This window comes from Hemicordylus capensis, chromosome 7 (genome assembly GCF_027244095.1).
Source record: "Hemicordylus capensis ecotype Gifberg chromosome 7, rHemCap1.1.pri, whole genome shotgun sequence".
Lineage (NCBI taxonomy): Eukaryota > Metazoa > Chordata > Lepidosauria > Squamata > Cordylidae > Hemicordylus > Hemicordylus capensis.
Window position 1 is genome coordinate 26,920,907 of NC_069663.1, and position 15,122 is coordinate 26,936,028.

The window sequence follows — 15,122 nt, forward strand, 5'->3', positions numbered from 1 at the left end:
GGTAATCATATCTACAGCATCTGAATTCAAACTGTATACCTTTTTTTGAGTGTTGTCAAGTTTAGGGGGCATTTGGCAAACTGCTAGGCCCCAAGAAAGTTTGTCGGCCACCACTTGAAAGCTATGGACACAGAGGGGTAGTCTTGGGGATGGGCAGTGGACCCTCTGCAGCTGCCCAACACCACCAATCCCTGAGGCTGCTCTGGATGTTTTCTGATGGTAGTCCTTAAGATTTTGTACCTGAGAAGAGCCCTGCTTTTAAGAAGCAAAATGTTCGTGTAGTGACACATTTCCTAGCTGATGTGCAGACTGGAAACAATTGACAGTAAAGAACCCCTCAGAGGCTTACCATATGGATTTCTAGAGCCTTTGTCTTCGGTCCCCAGATGCTGGACTACAAAAAGGCCGCTGGGGCTGGGGATGCTGGGAGTTGTACTTTGACAACATCTGGGAAGCCAAGCCTGTTCCCTCTGATTCCCAGAGGTTGTTGACTACGACTCCTATAATCCCCAAGCCAAGGCTATTGTAGATGGGGATGCTGGGAGTTGTAGTCTACCACATTTGGGGATCCCTGTTTGGGGGAATGCTGGAGCCAAGGTTTGGAGAGCCCTTCTAGAGTGTGTCTACAGAAGGCTGCTGTTCTTGTCCAAACAATTTCCTGAAAATAATTGAAATAATAACAATCCTATGGCTGGGCCAGGCCCCGATTTCCCTTCCCCAAGAGGCAGCGGCTGCAGCCCGGCCTCACCACCTCCTGTGCTGTCGCAGGCACTTGCCAGCTCGAGCTCAGCAGAGGCGCTCAGCCAAGAGAGGCCCTTTCGAGTCCCCGGGGCTGCTCTGCTGGTGCTCAGTAACCGGCCACGCTGGCCCGGAGGTCCTTCTGCGCCCGCCCCCCACCCCGACCCCGGTTTTGCACGGCCGCCGTTGCACGTGACCAGGCTCCTTTTGCGCCCCTTCCCCAGGAAGGCTTCGCCTCCTCCAGCTCCCGCAACGACGCAAGCCCCCGAGCCGCGTTGCTAAGCGCCGAGCCCCGTTGCTAAGGACCGCGCCTCGTCGTCGCGGAGGCCGGGCGCCGCAGGCTCGCTTCGCCGCTGCCGCCGCCCCGTTGCCGAGCAACCTCCCCCTCCCCTCCGGGCGTTGCCAAGGCTCCGGCGCGCAGCTTCCGGGCGCGGCGGGGTGAGCGAGGGGTCGCGGTTTCCGGCAGCAGGCGGCGGCCCCGGCCCGGCGGGAAGATGGCGGCGGCGCTGGCTCCTCCCGCCCCAGCCGCGGCCCCGGGCCCCGAGGGGGGCCCGTCCCCGCCCCAGCCGGCCCCCCACGAGATCAAGAGCCAGTTCCGGACGCGCGAGGGCTCCTACCGGCTGCTGGGAGGGCCCGAGCCCCGCTCGCGCCCCGCCCCGCCCGGGGCAGCCGCCCCCTCCGCCGCCGCGCCGCCGCCGCCCCCCCTGCCGCCCCCCGGCGCCGCCCCCGGAGGGGCCCCCGCGCCGCCCGCCCCCTCGCTGCCCCCCGTGCGCCTCTCGCTGGTGCGGCTCGGCGTGGCCTCGGCGGCGGCGGCGGCGGGTGGAGGCGACGCCGGCGGGGAGGGCGACCCGGGCGGGCTGGCCGCCGAGCGCAGCCGCGTCTGCTTCAACCTGGGCCGGGAGCTCTACTTCTACTCGGGCTCCGGCGGCGCGCCCGGGCGGGGACGCAGGGTGAGCAACTAGGCGGCGAGGGCCGGGAGGAAGGGGGGCTGGGCCGGACAGCAGGGTCCCCTCTCGGCCTGGGGCCCCCAGATGTACGCCGTCGGACTACAACTCCCATTATCCCCCGTCGCAAGGCCACACCCCTCTGGCTGGGGGTGATGGGAGTTGTAGTCCGACGGCCCCTGGGAGGCCCCAGCTTGTGACCCCCGAGTTGGAATGTTTGCATGCTGCTTTCCGATACAAAGAGCCGCCTCCAAGTGGCTGGCTTTGAGCAAAGGAACCAGGCGAGGGTTCCCTGTCCCGAAGGGGCTCTCGGTCTAGGCAAAGGCACCCCCGTGTGAAGGAGAAGGTGCTGGGCTGAAGAGGGACTGGGGAGACACCTCTCTGACAGGCTGCATGCCACCGGAGGCTCACAGTCTGAAAAGAAACACAAAGGGAGTCCCACATCAGCAGGGCTGAGAAGGATGCTGTGCTGAGCAGGCTCCCTCCCTGCTGAAGATGAGAGCGAGAGCCAGCCACCACTTCAGATGTTGGCAGCAGGAGTCCATGCAAAATGCATGATATGGAATCCACCGCTCTGAGTGGTGCATCACAGCACGACTGCTGGGATGGCCCCTGGTTTTGATGACTCAAACAAGGCAATGGGACAAATTCTTGGAAAGGGAACGGAATGGTGCCTAAACGTGGCAACAAAGTGGGACCTCCATGTGCAGAGGCAGCAAGGCAGCTGGCTGGCCACTGTGGGAAACGGGATGCTGGAACAGAGGTCTGATAGAGTGTGTTGCTGTTGTGATCGACAAAAGACACTGGAAATGAGGGAGAGGAGGGTGGAAGGCAATCGGGCAAAGGGAGGATGCTGAGAATTGGGAGCACAAGGTATGCCAAGGCTAGCAGAGGGAAGTGACGGCTGTGTGCTGAGGACTGGAAGTACAAGTTGAGTACAGATGAAGAGTGTTCAGTGAGGAGGAAGAGATCAATTCAGAGTGTGGTGGGGGGATAGAGGAGGAGGTGGGAGAACAGTCTGGGTGGGGGATTGAGGTATCCACATAAGCTAGATTGGGGTGTTGGACAATCGGTGGGAAGTGGAAGAAGACAGAATAAACTGTGCAAAATGGCTGCACACAAATATGCATGTTGGTGTGGTGTGTGTGGTCTCTCTTGGCAAGTAGGGATTTCCAACCAGGCAGAAAAGCTTGGCAAAAATTCCCTCCACCCACCCCACCTTCAGGCTCCAAGGGTGTGTGTGGCAAGGGGTGTCAGTGACTAGTAACATTTTGTGGCCATATTTGCAAAGCTGATAATCAAGGCTTTTCTTGGTACAGAATTTGGATGTTTATTTTTAGCACAGGGTATATTTGCATCCCATAGAAAATGGATTAAGAACAGTTGCTGAAAGCCAAGAAAGCTGGGCTCTGTGCCCAGTTCTGAGGAGACCGTGTGGGCTTTGTGGCACCTCGCCATGATCCACCCAGCTGTGTGCAGCTCCCACCGTCTGTACGCAACGCCAAGGAGCGCAAATGGTTTTGCCGTCTCCTGAACCCGGTTGCTCTGTCACCTCCCTGGACTTTAACCCTCTTCCCTTTCCTTGCGGCGTTTGCAGTCCATTGACCTGAAGAAGCCCATTGACAAGCGCATCTACAAGGGGACGCAGCCCACTTGCCATGACTTCAACCAGTTCACGGCGGCTTCAGAAAGCATCTCACTGCTGGTTGGCTTCTCAGCTGGGCAGGTGCAGTACCTGGACCTCATCAAGAAGGACACCAGCAAGCTCTTCAATGAGGAGGTGAGTGGAAGTGTTCTGGGGAAGCAACCCTTGACAGTCAGCATGGATCACTCTGTTACTGGTTCTGTCCTCCCAAGTGGATGTGGCTGGGCTGAGGCACGAGTTCTCAAACCTGGGTCCCCAGATCTTGTTGGACTACAACTCCCAATATCCCCAGCCACAATGGCACTGTGGTTGGGGATGATGGGGTAGTCCAACAGCATCTGGGGACCCCGGTTTGAGAACCGTTAGGCTAAGGTGTCCCTTCCAGTCTCCTCATTCCCTAGGTTGCTGATGCTGCCATTTATGTTCTAGGCTGCAGGCTTTGATTGGTGTTAGCGGTCGATGAATTGATTGAAGCAGAGGTTTTCATACTGTCTTCTTGGAAAACCTGGGCTTCCTCAGAAGCTCATGAGGATTCCTCGGTAGGAAGATAAGCAGTCACAGAAACTAGTTGAGCTGGGCACAGAGCATCTTCGCCTCTAGTTTGCCGCAGCTGTTTTCTCTCCCCCCGCCCGCCACCATGGCTGTTTTCTGCCTCCTCCCCCTCCCGCCTGCCATTGCTGTTTTCTCCCCCGTCCCTGTTGCTATCTGGGCAACTGGTTGCAAACTCTCGCGAGAGCTGCCACACACGGGATTAGTGACGGGTACATCTAAGAGAAATATATAGATAGATGCTTCCCTGAAAGGCAACTTGTTCACTGATTTCCCCTGCAGTGCACAGCTACAGGGGACCATGGAGTGTGTGCTAAGCCAGGGAAGCCACAACCCCTTTTTCAGTACAGAGGGTGCTGCGGTGGGGGAAACGGATCACTCCAATGTGATGGTTGAGAGCATTCTCAAAAACACAGCAGGGAAACCTTAAAAATTCATTGTAGAACTGACTGCTTAGATTTCCGGGAATAGAAGCAGAGACATAAGTTTTGGGCGGTATAAAAATATGTTAAATAAATAAATAAATCACTAAAGTTGATGCAGGAGTAGGATGGATCAAGAATATTAAAAGGCACTTCTGAATAGACTATCCAGGGCTGAGAGGTGAAGTGAGACTTTCTTAGAATACCTTCTTTAGGTCTCTCTCCTCTCCCCCCCCCCCCCCGCTTGACCTGGGCTTGATGCTGTGTTAGGGGCCCAAGTTGATGGTCTCCCCCTAGAGATCAGTCATGGCAGTTGCACCCTCTTCTTGCTGGACGTTGATGCAGCAGCTGTGGGATGTGGTTGGTGTTTGTGGGGCATTATATAGCGCGTGTCCATTGGAGGGGCTGGGTGCTGGTGGCTTTTGCTGCCCTGCTTTGGGTTCTGGGAACCCTTCTTATTTCACACTTCTGCTTTTCCTTCCCCCCCCCCTGCCCCCGCCAGAGGCTGATTGACAAGACCAAGGTGACCTTTGTGAAGTGGATCCCTGAGACAGAGAGCCTCTTCCTGGCCTCCCACGCCAGCGGCCACCTGTACCTCTACAACGTGGAACACCCTTGTGGCTCCGCCTCGCCCCAGTACAACCTCCTTAAGCAAGGGGAGGGCTTCACTGTCTACACTTGCAAGAGCAAGAGTGCCCGCAACCCCTTGCTGAAGTGGGCGGTGGGTGAGGGGGCTCTGAACGAGTTTGCCTTCTCCCCCGATGGCCGCTACCTGGCTTGTGTCAGCCAAGACGGCTGCCTGCGCGTCTTCCACTTTGACTCCATGCTGCTGCAAGGGATGATGAAGAGTTACTTTGGGGGTCTGCTGTGCGTCTGCTGGAGCCCTGACGGGCGCTACATCGTCACAGGTGGCGAGGACGACCTGGTGACGGTCTGGTCCTTTGCCGAGGGCCGGGTCATCGCCAGGGGCCACGGCCACAAGTCGTGGGTCAACGCCGTGGCTTTTGACCCCTTCACCACCAGCACGGAGGACGACGAGAGCGGGGAGTTCAGCGGCAGCGACGATGACCTCCAGGACTCGGCCCACTTTGGCAGGGTGCGGACCAGCAGCACCCTGTCCCACCTCTCCAAGCACAGCACCAAAAGCACCCCGTCGGTGACGTACCGCTTTGGCTCTGCCGGCCAGGACACCCAGTTCTGCCTTTGGGACCTGACGGAAGACGTCCTGTACCCTCACCACCCGCTCTCCCGGGCCCGAACACTCACAAACACCTTCAGTGCCAGCATTCCCCCCTCGGGGAGCGGCGGGAGCAACCTGGCCGCCGAGTCAGGCGGAGGTGCCCTGCCCCGCTCGCTGTCGCGCTCCAACAGCCTGCCCCACCCAGCGGTCACCAGTGCCGCCAAGAGCCACCTGGCCGACGGCGCGGTGCCCTTCAGCATCGGCAAGTTTGCCACCCTGACCTTGCAGGAGCGGAAGGATAAGAACGCCGAGAAAGAGCACAAGCGCTACCACAGCCTGGGCAACATCAGCAAGAGCAATGACAAGCTGAACGTGGTGCCCAAGAGCAAGCCGGACACGGCCAAGGTCCTGGGCACGGCCCTGTGCCCCCGCATCAACGAAGTCCCCCTCTTGGAGCCCCTGGTCTGCAAAAAGATCGCCCACGAGAGGCTGACCGTCTTGCTCTTTCTGGAGGACTGCATCATTACCGCTTGCCAGGAGGGTCTCATCTGCACATGGGCCAGGCCAGGGAAAGCGGTAAGTCCAGTGGTGCCCCCTGCTGGCGGGAGGCCTGTGGGTCATTCACTTGCATTCCTAAGGGATGGGTTCTGTCCTCTGGAAAATATTTTGTGGGGGTGTTAGACGTTTGCCCAGCGGGGGGGGGGGGGCACTTGGCAGAGTACTTCCTGCTCACAGACCTTTCATTCAGGTACATTGTTTGCCACATGCAATCTTACTCTTGCAGTTTCCTTGTGTAAAAATTTGGCCCGTCGTTCATGGGGTTAGGAGGAGCCAGAAGGTTACTGAGTCTAACCCTCTGGCCTTCTTCACTTCCCCACCATGAGTTATTTTTTCCTCCATAATCCAGCTGGTGGAAAATAGGCATAGCTAGAGCAAGCGTAGGTGAAGAGAAGAGGTCAGAATCAACAGTACTTGTAACAGATCCCCACCCCCCTGACTTAACCACCCTTAATTTTGATCCAGCCGGACAATTACCCTCAGCAAAGGAGGATGATCTCAGTGTCCGCCCCCCCCCCCCAAAAAAAACACCCCTTCCTGCACTGCTCTTTGTCCCCTGTGAGTGCTTCCTCAGTTGGAGGAAACCTGCCACTGTGCTCTGGTGGCAAATGCTGTTGCCTGCCTGCCCGTCCGTGTCGCCCCCTCCCTGCCCTGGGCAATGGGTGCAGCTGGGCAGCCCACACCCCCAAGCACAGCACAAGGGACAAGGGTCCCGTTTATACGGTAGGTGGAGCCAAGCAGTAAAACCTTTCCTGGACCATTTGGACACTTTCTTATCTGAAACGTCTTCCTCTGTGTAGAAAACTAGCATGTCAAGACAAAGTCAAGCTACAATTTTTCCTGTCTTGACTTTTATATGCAAGCAAAAATCCGTGTGGCTCAGTCTGCAATACTGACTGTCATCTGTGACACTTAAACTCTCCCCACCCCGTGTCTTTCCAGACTCTGAACTCTCAGAATGGCGGCTCTCCAAGTGGCACAGTAGTATAACCCGGCGTTGACTCTCGGTCACTGGCTGATCTCCTCGCAGGTATCTCTGGCTCCTTGCCCTGCCAAGGAGGCCGCTTGGCCAAGACAGCGAAGCTCTCCACCTCCTTACTGTCTGCTGTATGTACAGGTTGTTTCCTTCCTCCTCGCCTACGACACTAACTGTATGCAAAGAGAGACACTAACAGAGTTAATATATTGAGACCTTCTATGTAGCACAGGAACCCTTTGCACTTCTCAGCTATTTAAAGTATTAAATTAACAAACCACATTTCAAGCCGAGAGCCTAGCACAGGCCGCTGGAGAGGCAGATTTTGCACAAGGGTGAACTGGGCCGACCTCCCCGCTCCCATCCCCCCTCCCCAGGATAGGGGTTCCAAGCTGCCTTTCAGCTGTGCTGCCCTGCACTTGACCACGCCTGTCTGGAGTTTCTTCTGCCCCAGCTCAGCTTCTGGAAGAAAGCAGAAGCAATCCATTTTTTGCACAGGGAAAATCATACACACACACACACACACACACACACACACATACACACACACCCCAGTTCACAAAGGAAGGAACCCTGTCTCTTGCCCGCCCCCGCCCCCCACTTCCCTTATTTTTAAACTGTATTTCAGTTTAATTTTTGTCTGTATGTTGCACAAGCTTCCCCAATTCTTCTGCTGACTTGAGGGGACAGAAACACACCCCTGCCCAGCAGGGAGTCTTTCCAGCCTCCAGCAGCACACACGAGCCACGCCGCGCAGCCAACTGGTTCTCCAGCGAGAGAGTGCTCAGCGCTCCAGATCCAACATGACACTGCCCGGGAGTTCCTACCATCCTCATTTGCCGACATCGTTTCTCAGCATTGGGCCCCAGGAAGCTGTCCCTCTGCTTTGCTCTGCTTTCCGCCTCCTCAAGTCATCCAAATACTTCTCTCCAGTTCTCTAAGAAACGAAACGGACTCTTCTCTGAACTGGCTGGTCCTTGAACCTGAAGGCAGTTTGCAGGCAACTGTCCCTCTGGTTCCCCACCGCTTTCTCCCAGGGGTCTGCCTCTTGCCTGGAGCTGCCGGCGGCATTGTGGCCTCCACAGCCCTGGTTAGATTTCCCTGTCCTCTTTCCTTTGTTTCTCCCCTCCAGGTCAGACATAGGCATGTGCTCCGTCTGTCTGACACATCCATGCAAATATTAGATAGCCAGCTAGCCTTGAGCCTGGGTTGCCAGCCCTGGACTGGAAGAATGAAATCGGTTGGCCATTTCTGCCGCTTGTGAACAAAACTTGTAAAGTTTTGAACCCTTGGTTTTGAAGAAACCTTCACGGGTTGAGCTACAGGAACAGCGGCTGGCCCCTTTTCAATATAGGCTTCAGATGGACCCTTCACAGTAAGTAAAACCAGCTGTCGCCATGGGATACTGGGGCAGAATCGCCAGCGTGGCTGCAGAGCTCATCTGCCCAAGACAGATGGTTGCCTGCATTGCTCAGCTTGGGCTCAGTGGCTTTCCTCTCATGGATGTGGCTAGTGGTTGCTGCGAGCAGGAAATGAGGTTCTTAGGATTGGACACCGTCTATATTCGCCAGCAGAGCTTGGACTCCGTGACATAGAAGAGCCACTTCTGCATCTTGGTGGCCTGGCCTGGCCGTGGGGAGCCTCCTGAGTCCATTTCTTAGGTCTGGTCTGGTCAGGTTTGGGCTGTCATGGACTCCGCTTTGACGACGAAGCCTTCAGAAGCTGATTTCCGTAGAAATCGACACAGGGGTCCAGCAGAGTATCAGTCATAGGTGACTTTAATCCAGTAGACGGCCATTTTACGACCCAATGTCCCTATTGGTTTCAAGGGCAGTTTTAAAAGCTGTGAAAACACAAAATACAGGAGTTGCATCAGCTCAGTGGGCAAAGAGTGGTTGGTTTGAGTAGGATTGACAACCGCCAACAAGCTTTTGAGAGGAGCCCTTGACTTCTGCTTTTACTTCTGCTTCTGCATATGCTCACCCCGAGGAAATGCCTCTGCTTGACAGCAGTGGTAGCGAAGAGCAGTTTTGTCTCAGGTGCAGGGTGGGGCGTGCGGAGAGGCCCGGCTGGGCCACGTGGTCACACTGGCCATTCCATTCCTCCCTGTGGGATCTGTGTCCGGCTGCCATTTCTTGCCTCGGCGACCCTTTATTTGGGGCTGGAGGGGAAAGAGCGTGGCTTGACAGGTACACGAAACATTTCGGCGGCAGCAGCCCTGAGACATCCCCTCTTGCCCTCCCCTAGTTGGTGTCTTCCCCAAGGCTGTTGAGGGAAGGAGATCCACGCCCCCAGGGGACTCAGCTGAGCAGCTGCCCGTTGGCTGCCTTGAGGCCTGAGAGCACCCTGTGAGTTTAGCACCCATTCTGGAGCAAAGCTGGGGGTTTGGGGAGACCAACCGTGGGCTGAGCTGGGACGACTGGACTCTTCTGGAGGTTGCCTGCAGCGGCGAATGTCGAAAGCAGGAAGGCTCTCTGGGCTCAGCCGCTGGGTTCAGAAGGCCCCCTCCCTTGAAACGAGAAGCTCTTCCCCGGCATCCCAGGTGCATTTGTAGGCCGGCGCTTTTGGCAGTGGTTTGGGGGAGTGGACCCCCGGTGTGCTCATCAGTGGTGGCGGCGGCGGCAGCGGCGGCAGCAACGCCACATGATGGGGGCTTGAGCCCTGGCATTACCGGAACTTGGTTGTGGCAAGTCCCACTCAGACAAAGCTGTGAGCGCCTGGGCTCCTCACAAGTCTCCATCTTTCCTTCTCCGCCAAGCCTCTGAGAGACAAGACTCTGACACCTGGGACCCATCTGTGTGTCTCCTCCATCTCCCGCTTCTCATCATGCAGAATTTGGCCCCGCTGCCAGAGAGACCCTCCCCCACTGGGGTGTATCAGCGCCTCTCGCAGAGGTGGACTTAACACCATGGGACTGCTCCCTTCCCCCAGGAAAAAAAGCCATACTGGGTCCAGACCCACTGAACACAGCTTGCGTCTGCTTCATCCCAGTCTGGCAAGAGCAACCAGGGGAGCAAGGGAGGAACTGGCTTCGTTTCAGCTCTGCTCGGATCCTTTGTGACGGGACTCCAGCACCTCGGAGAACAGTATTGGATTTTGCTCTGTGCATCTCACACACACACACCCACCCCGCTCCTGCCCTCACCCCAATGCATGTCGCCCTCGCACTCCCTGCGGCCTATGCCTGCCAGCTGGTGTCTGGCAGCCTGACACCCCCCACTGTCTCCCCAAGTCTGCAGAACACCATGCCTGGAAGCTGCCGGTGCGCCTCCCCCCCTGCCCCCCCGTGCCTTCGTCACTTTACTACCTGCTCTAAACATTTGTTACTGTTGTGTCCAAAAAGTGTTTAAATTATAGAATTGTGAACTCTTATTTATACTAAAGAGACTGTTTTCACACCCCAGCCTCCCCTGCGGAATGTTAATTCTTGGGGGTGGGCTGGGGCGGCAGCGTTGGGGCTTGTAGAGGGGTGTCTGCCCAGGTGCCATGGAGAGCCAGAGTTCCGGATGCTTTTAAGAAAATGGAGAAACGTTCTCAGTTCTGCAAAGAGCTAACCGTGGAGGCAGTGGAAGCTTAAACGGTTCTCTCTGTCTTGTGAAAATGAAATTCTGCTCCTTTGGCTGCTGTAGAGTCCGACCTGTTCCCTCCCAGAATTGCACTCCAGAACTTGGAATAGTCTGACTTTATTTCATCTCTAAAGAGGGAGCCTCCTTAACTCACATTTTCACAAATGTACAGTGTTTTCATGCATTAAACCCAATGTACCATATTACACAAGGTGGGGGGAGGAATAATAAATACAGTGGGGGGGAGAAAGGTGGAGAGAGAGAGAGACGCAGACCAAGGGGCACATAGTGCAAAAACCTCAAACTAGCACAATTTGCCCCCCTCCCCAGCCAAATCTTGTCCTGTGTGCTCCTCGTAGGAGCAGGCGCACACACCTTCCACAGGTATCTCTCCTGCTTGAGGGAGCAAGATGAACGCCACCAGCCACCATTCCAAATAAATTACTAAAGAACCAGGTGTGTGTTGCCGTGTGGAGCAAGAAAGGTTTGGTGCTGCCGCCTGGTGTCTGCTGTGTGGAAGTGCAGGTACAAGTCAGTGTTGGCACAAGAGTCGCCCCCCTCCCTAGTCGCTGCCAAGCAAGCGTTTTCACCTCGTCCAAGGCCGTGCCCAGGTCTTGTAGCCCAAACCCTGAGTGGCCCATGCTTCCTCCCACAATGCCGGTTACAGCCCACACCTCCAGTTTATTCTGGGAAGTCCTCCAGGAGGAGGAGGGGGGCCCGGCCCCCCCAGTCTGCAGGCCCTGCCGCTGAGCTGGGCAACCCTTGAGTGGCAGCTCCGGCTTCTGGGGATCTCTGAAGGCTGACGTCAGGAAGCCAGGCCTGGCGGAGGAGCCCTCTTCTGCCGGGCTTCATAGCACAGTGTCTTCCTGCAAAGCAGCCACGGGGCGTCAGGGCCCACGTCCTCCGAGGGGCAGCCTTCCCGCTGGCTCTCCCCCCAGAGGAGACAGCAGCCAGCTCTCGCCCCCAGCAGCCATGGCCTTCAACCCAAACTCCTGGAGAAGCCCCGGAGAGCTGCCATCCTGCTGCAGTTGTCACTTGGAGAACGGTGTGTTGAAAGTCAGTGGTATGTTGGCGCGAAGAGCGTTTTCTTCCCAGCTGGAGCCGGGGAGCGGTTCCCCCCACACACACACACACTCTGAGAAGGGGGGGGCTCATCACAGCTGGGATGCCTGCAGAGGGGTGTGTGGCCTGGGGCTGAAGGGCAGGTGCTAAAAGAAAGAACTGGCTCGACGGGGAGTGGTCTAATAGTGCGCAGGTGGCCGTGGGGACCTCTGCCTGTTTTTCTTGCCAGCTCTGAGCTCTCCACCCCCCCACTAGAGAATCCCTTGAAGTCCGAGAGATGGGGGGGCGGGGTGTGGTTGTGCAGTGGCACCATCTTTCTGCTGTGAAGGCTGCGGGTGAGGAGAGGGCAGGGAGGAGGGAGCCTGGGGAAGAGGCCGGCCAGGAAGCATTCAGTCTGCGATTTGACCGCTGTTCCCTCCGTGTCTGGATGCCAAAGGTCCCTCCTGGCTGCTGGGGACTGGGCTTCTCCCCCTCTCCCAGGCCACGTGCCCAGCAGGGCTCCACCAGAAACGTGGCCTCAGCAGTGGCAGGCATGCCCAGCTGCACGCCCGGCAGCATTCAAACCACTTCCACCAGACTCTGGGCAGAGGCCTCCCGTACAAATCCGCCGGTGCACAGAAGCAGGTATCCCACCTTGACAATGCAGGGCCTATGTACCTGTGAAGGAAAAACAGGCTGGTCACTCCTGGCAGGCAGGCAGGCAGGCGACAACGAAACCCCCGAGCTGTGGGGAGCCAGAAGTGGGCCAGAGGCGCAGCCCTCCGAGAGACGATGGGCTGGCACTCAGGCCAATTGGCATGCAGAGGACCCGGGAGCCTGTCTCGGCCACCACCCAGTTCGAGGCTCATCGCTGGTGCAGAAGATGTGAAGGCTCCTGCCTGACCCGCTGCCCAAGCAGACCGCTAAGCTGCTGCCGAGGGCTAACCTTCTCCTCCAGTGAGCTCCAGGTGGTGCCCCCAGATGGGGCTGCCCCCTTTCCCCTCCCAGCAGCCTTGTGAGATCAGTTAGGCTGCCCGTGACTGGCCCAAGGTCACGGAGCAGGTTCCACGGCCAAGGGGGATTTGAGCCTGGGCCTGACATGCTCATGGCGAAACCACACTGGCCCTGAGAGCAGCTCGTCTGGATAAAAACGGGCACATGGTGCTCGAAAGTGGCTACTTGTACAGGTGTTAGAGGAGGAAAGAACGCGCCTCTGTGCCTACACGGGCCACGGGCCTGGCTGTCTCCCGTGACTGGAAGGCGGCAGAAGAGGCATGCTGGAACTTGGGGAACTCCCCTCAAGAGCGTGCGAGGGGCAAGGCTGAGGAGGAGGAGGAGGCGGCGTCAGCCCTGCAGGCCCTACTCTCCTGGGGGGAGCAATCCTGCGCTTGGGCTGTGGGTGTGGGTGGCGTGGGGGCTCTTGCGATGCACAGGCCTCCTCTGCAGGTGGGAGACGGGCAGGTGCAGCCAGGCCCCTCCCCTCCCCGCCAACAGGCTTGTCTTCTACATGCCAGGAAGCGGAGGGGGTGGGGGGGGTGAGAGACAGAGACACAGAGAGAGAGAAGGGGGAGAATCCGCTGTCCCACGGAGAGGCCAGTCGGAAGCAGCCTAGGCCAGGACTGTCCCTCGGGCAGAGCCCCAGCAGCCGGACTCCCGTGGGTGGCTGCCTTGGGCAGAGAGGAGGAGCCATTTGTGGCAAGAGGCCTGGGCATGACTGGAGCAGAAGAGAGGCGGGGCATGGTTCAGAGGCAGAGCCACTGCTCCAGGAACCCCCACGCCCTGTGCAGGAAGAAAGGACAGTCCTGTGAAACGAATCCCCGGCTCCTCCTCCAAGCCCCAAGCACTCGCCTGGGAAGGAGGGAGCCTGCTGTCACTCTGCCCGAGCAGTGCTTGTGGCTGTGCTGCCTTCCGGCCAGCCTCCACGAGGGCAGCAGCTGCTTCTGCCCCGGAAGGGAGGCTGTCAGAAGCGGGGGGAGAGGCACGCATGGGCAGGAGGCGGCTGGGGGGGGGGGCTGTGCAGAGGAGGGGGCGGCGCAGAGATCGGCCCAAGCAAGCGCCCGCTCCAAGCGCTCAGGTGAAGCGAGCGGAACCAGAGGGAGAGGCGAGGGGCGGGCAGAGGCAGCAGCCGACGTACCCTGGAAAAGAGCAGCAGGTGCCGGTACAGAGGCACCACAAGCGGGTATTCACAGAGCCGAGATGCCATGGTGCCGCCTTGCTGGAAAGAGAAAGCAGAGGTCACCGGTCAGCGGGGCAGAGCACTGGGCAACGGGGTGGCTGGGAAGGACCGGTGGGTGTGCCTGCCACACACACACACACACCCCCGGCAGGCAGCACCGCCTCTATTTGGGCAGGGGGAGCTTTGCGGCCTCAGAACCTTTATGAGACCAGTTGCTCGTCCTCTTGCACAAGAGCATCCCCAGGCCTCCCCCGCCCCCCACCTGCTGCCTGCTTTTAGTCTTCTTGTTAAAACTCGAATCGTGGAAGCAAAACTCGAATCGTGGAAGCAACGTTGTAGGGAATTCTGGAGACGGGGCATAATGTGATCCATTCTGGCCCAGGCAGGGTTGGGGGGAGGGGAGAGGTGGGGGCAGGATCCACAGCGAGCGAGCTAGCCCGGTCACACACCCACGCCCCTCTTATGCCCCAGCTCCGCCTTCTCATTGCCCCCCCTCCCGCCCACCTCCCGGTGGTACGGAAAACTGCAGAGTCAGGCTTACATGAGCCGGGTGCTCCACGCAGCACAAGAAAGGGTGGGTGTGGTTGGGGGGCCAACGAGGGCTCCACCCCAGAGCAGCTGGAAGAAAAAGAAAGATGTGGGGCCAGGTTCTCTTGGGGGGGGGAGTGGGGGTCGGGAAAGAGGAGAGCACAGGCATGGCCCAGGCCAGTTTGCCAGCAGGCAGGAGCAGACGCAGAGAGCGCCAGGCAAGCAAGCACGCCGCTGGGCCATGCTGCCGCCACCCGTAACATGCCACAGGACTGTGCAAAGGCCGGGGGAGCTCTCCCCACACCCACACACACACACACACACACGGGCCTGACACGTCTCTTGTGCTCTCGCGGCCCAGCTCCAGACACCCCAAAGATGCACTAGCGAGCCAAGCAGCTGCCATTCTGGATGGGAGAGGGAGGGAAGGCGGGAGGGTGGAAGGGAGCATCTCATGGGCTGACCCCTGCCCGCCCTCCCTCCCTCCTGCCCTGCTCGGGTCCGAAGCCCAGCTGGGAAGCTGCCGCTGAAAGCCCTGACTGGGGCAGGAGCTGCCTCCTGAACCGCCCCCACCCCCGGAGGAAGAGGAAGGCCCGTTTCTCACCCTTTAGCCTAGCTGTGCCTATAGGGGTTGGCCCTAGAGATCCACACCACACACTCACCCCAGTGCAGCAGCAGCAGCAGCCACCAAGGTGAAGGGCAGCATCAGCCTCCCGTCCTCTCCTGTGCCCCACACAACCCATCACCCAGGCTGTGGTGGGGCTGCAGAATCAGGCCAAGCTCTGCCCCCCTCCCCGGC

The 15,122-nt window shown here is 58.4% G+C and overlaps 2 protein-coding genes across 14 annotated transcripts in view; one reads left to right on the forward strand and one right to left on the reverse strand.

The window, feature by feature from the left end:
* The first annotated feature begins 1,173 nt into the window (after positions 1-1,173).
* DMWD (DM1 locus, WD repeat containing) lies at positions 1,174-10,415 on the forward strand. Of its 3 annotated transcripts, none has more exons than XM_053268567.1 (4): positions 1,174-1,688; positions 3,280-3,462; positions 4,801-6,054; positions 6,979-10,415. In XM_053268567.1, exons 1-4 carry the CDS (start codon positions 1,233-1,235, stop codon positions 7,024-7,026), a joined length of 1,941 nt encoding a protein of 646 aa, XP_053124542.1. In that variant the 5' UTR covers positions 1,174-1,232; the 3' UTR covers positions 7,027-10,415. The 3 variants fall into 3 exon arrangements, with proteins under 3 accessions (XP_053124542.1, XP_053124543.1, XP_053124544.1); XM_053268568.1 differs by lacking the exon at positions 1,174-1,688 and adding an exon at positions 1,894-2,445; XM_053268569.1 differs by lacking the exon at positions 1,174-1,688 and adding an exon at positions 2,391-2,455.
* Positions 10,416-10,679: 264 nt separating this feature from the next.
* The window catches only part of DMPK (DM1 protein kinase), a 42,685-nt gene continuing 38,242 nt past the window's right edge, over positions 10,680-15,122 (reverse strand). For 7 of the 11 annotated variants that reach the window (XM_053268565.1, XM_053268558.1, XM_053268557.1 and 4 more), the window contains 3 exons: positions 14,337-14,413; positions 13,754-13,830; positions 10,680-12,297 (listed from right to left, as the gene is read on the reverse strand). In XM_053268565.1, the coding sequence (XP_053124540.1) occupies positions 12,030-12,297; positions 13,754-13,830; positions 14,337-14,413 (422 nt within the window). In that variant the 3' untranslated portion in view covers positions 10,680-12,029. Of the gene's footprint in view, positions 12,298-13,753; positions 13,835-14,336; positions 14,414-15,122 lie in introns of all 11 variants that reach the window. The other 4 variants (XM_053268559.1, XM_053268560.1, XM_053268563.1 and 1 more) reach the window with 4 other exon arrangements.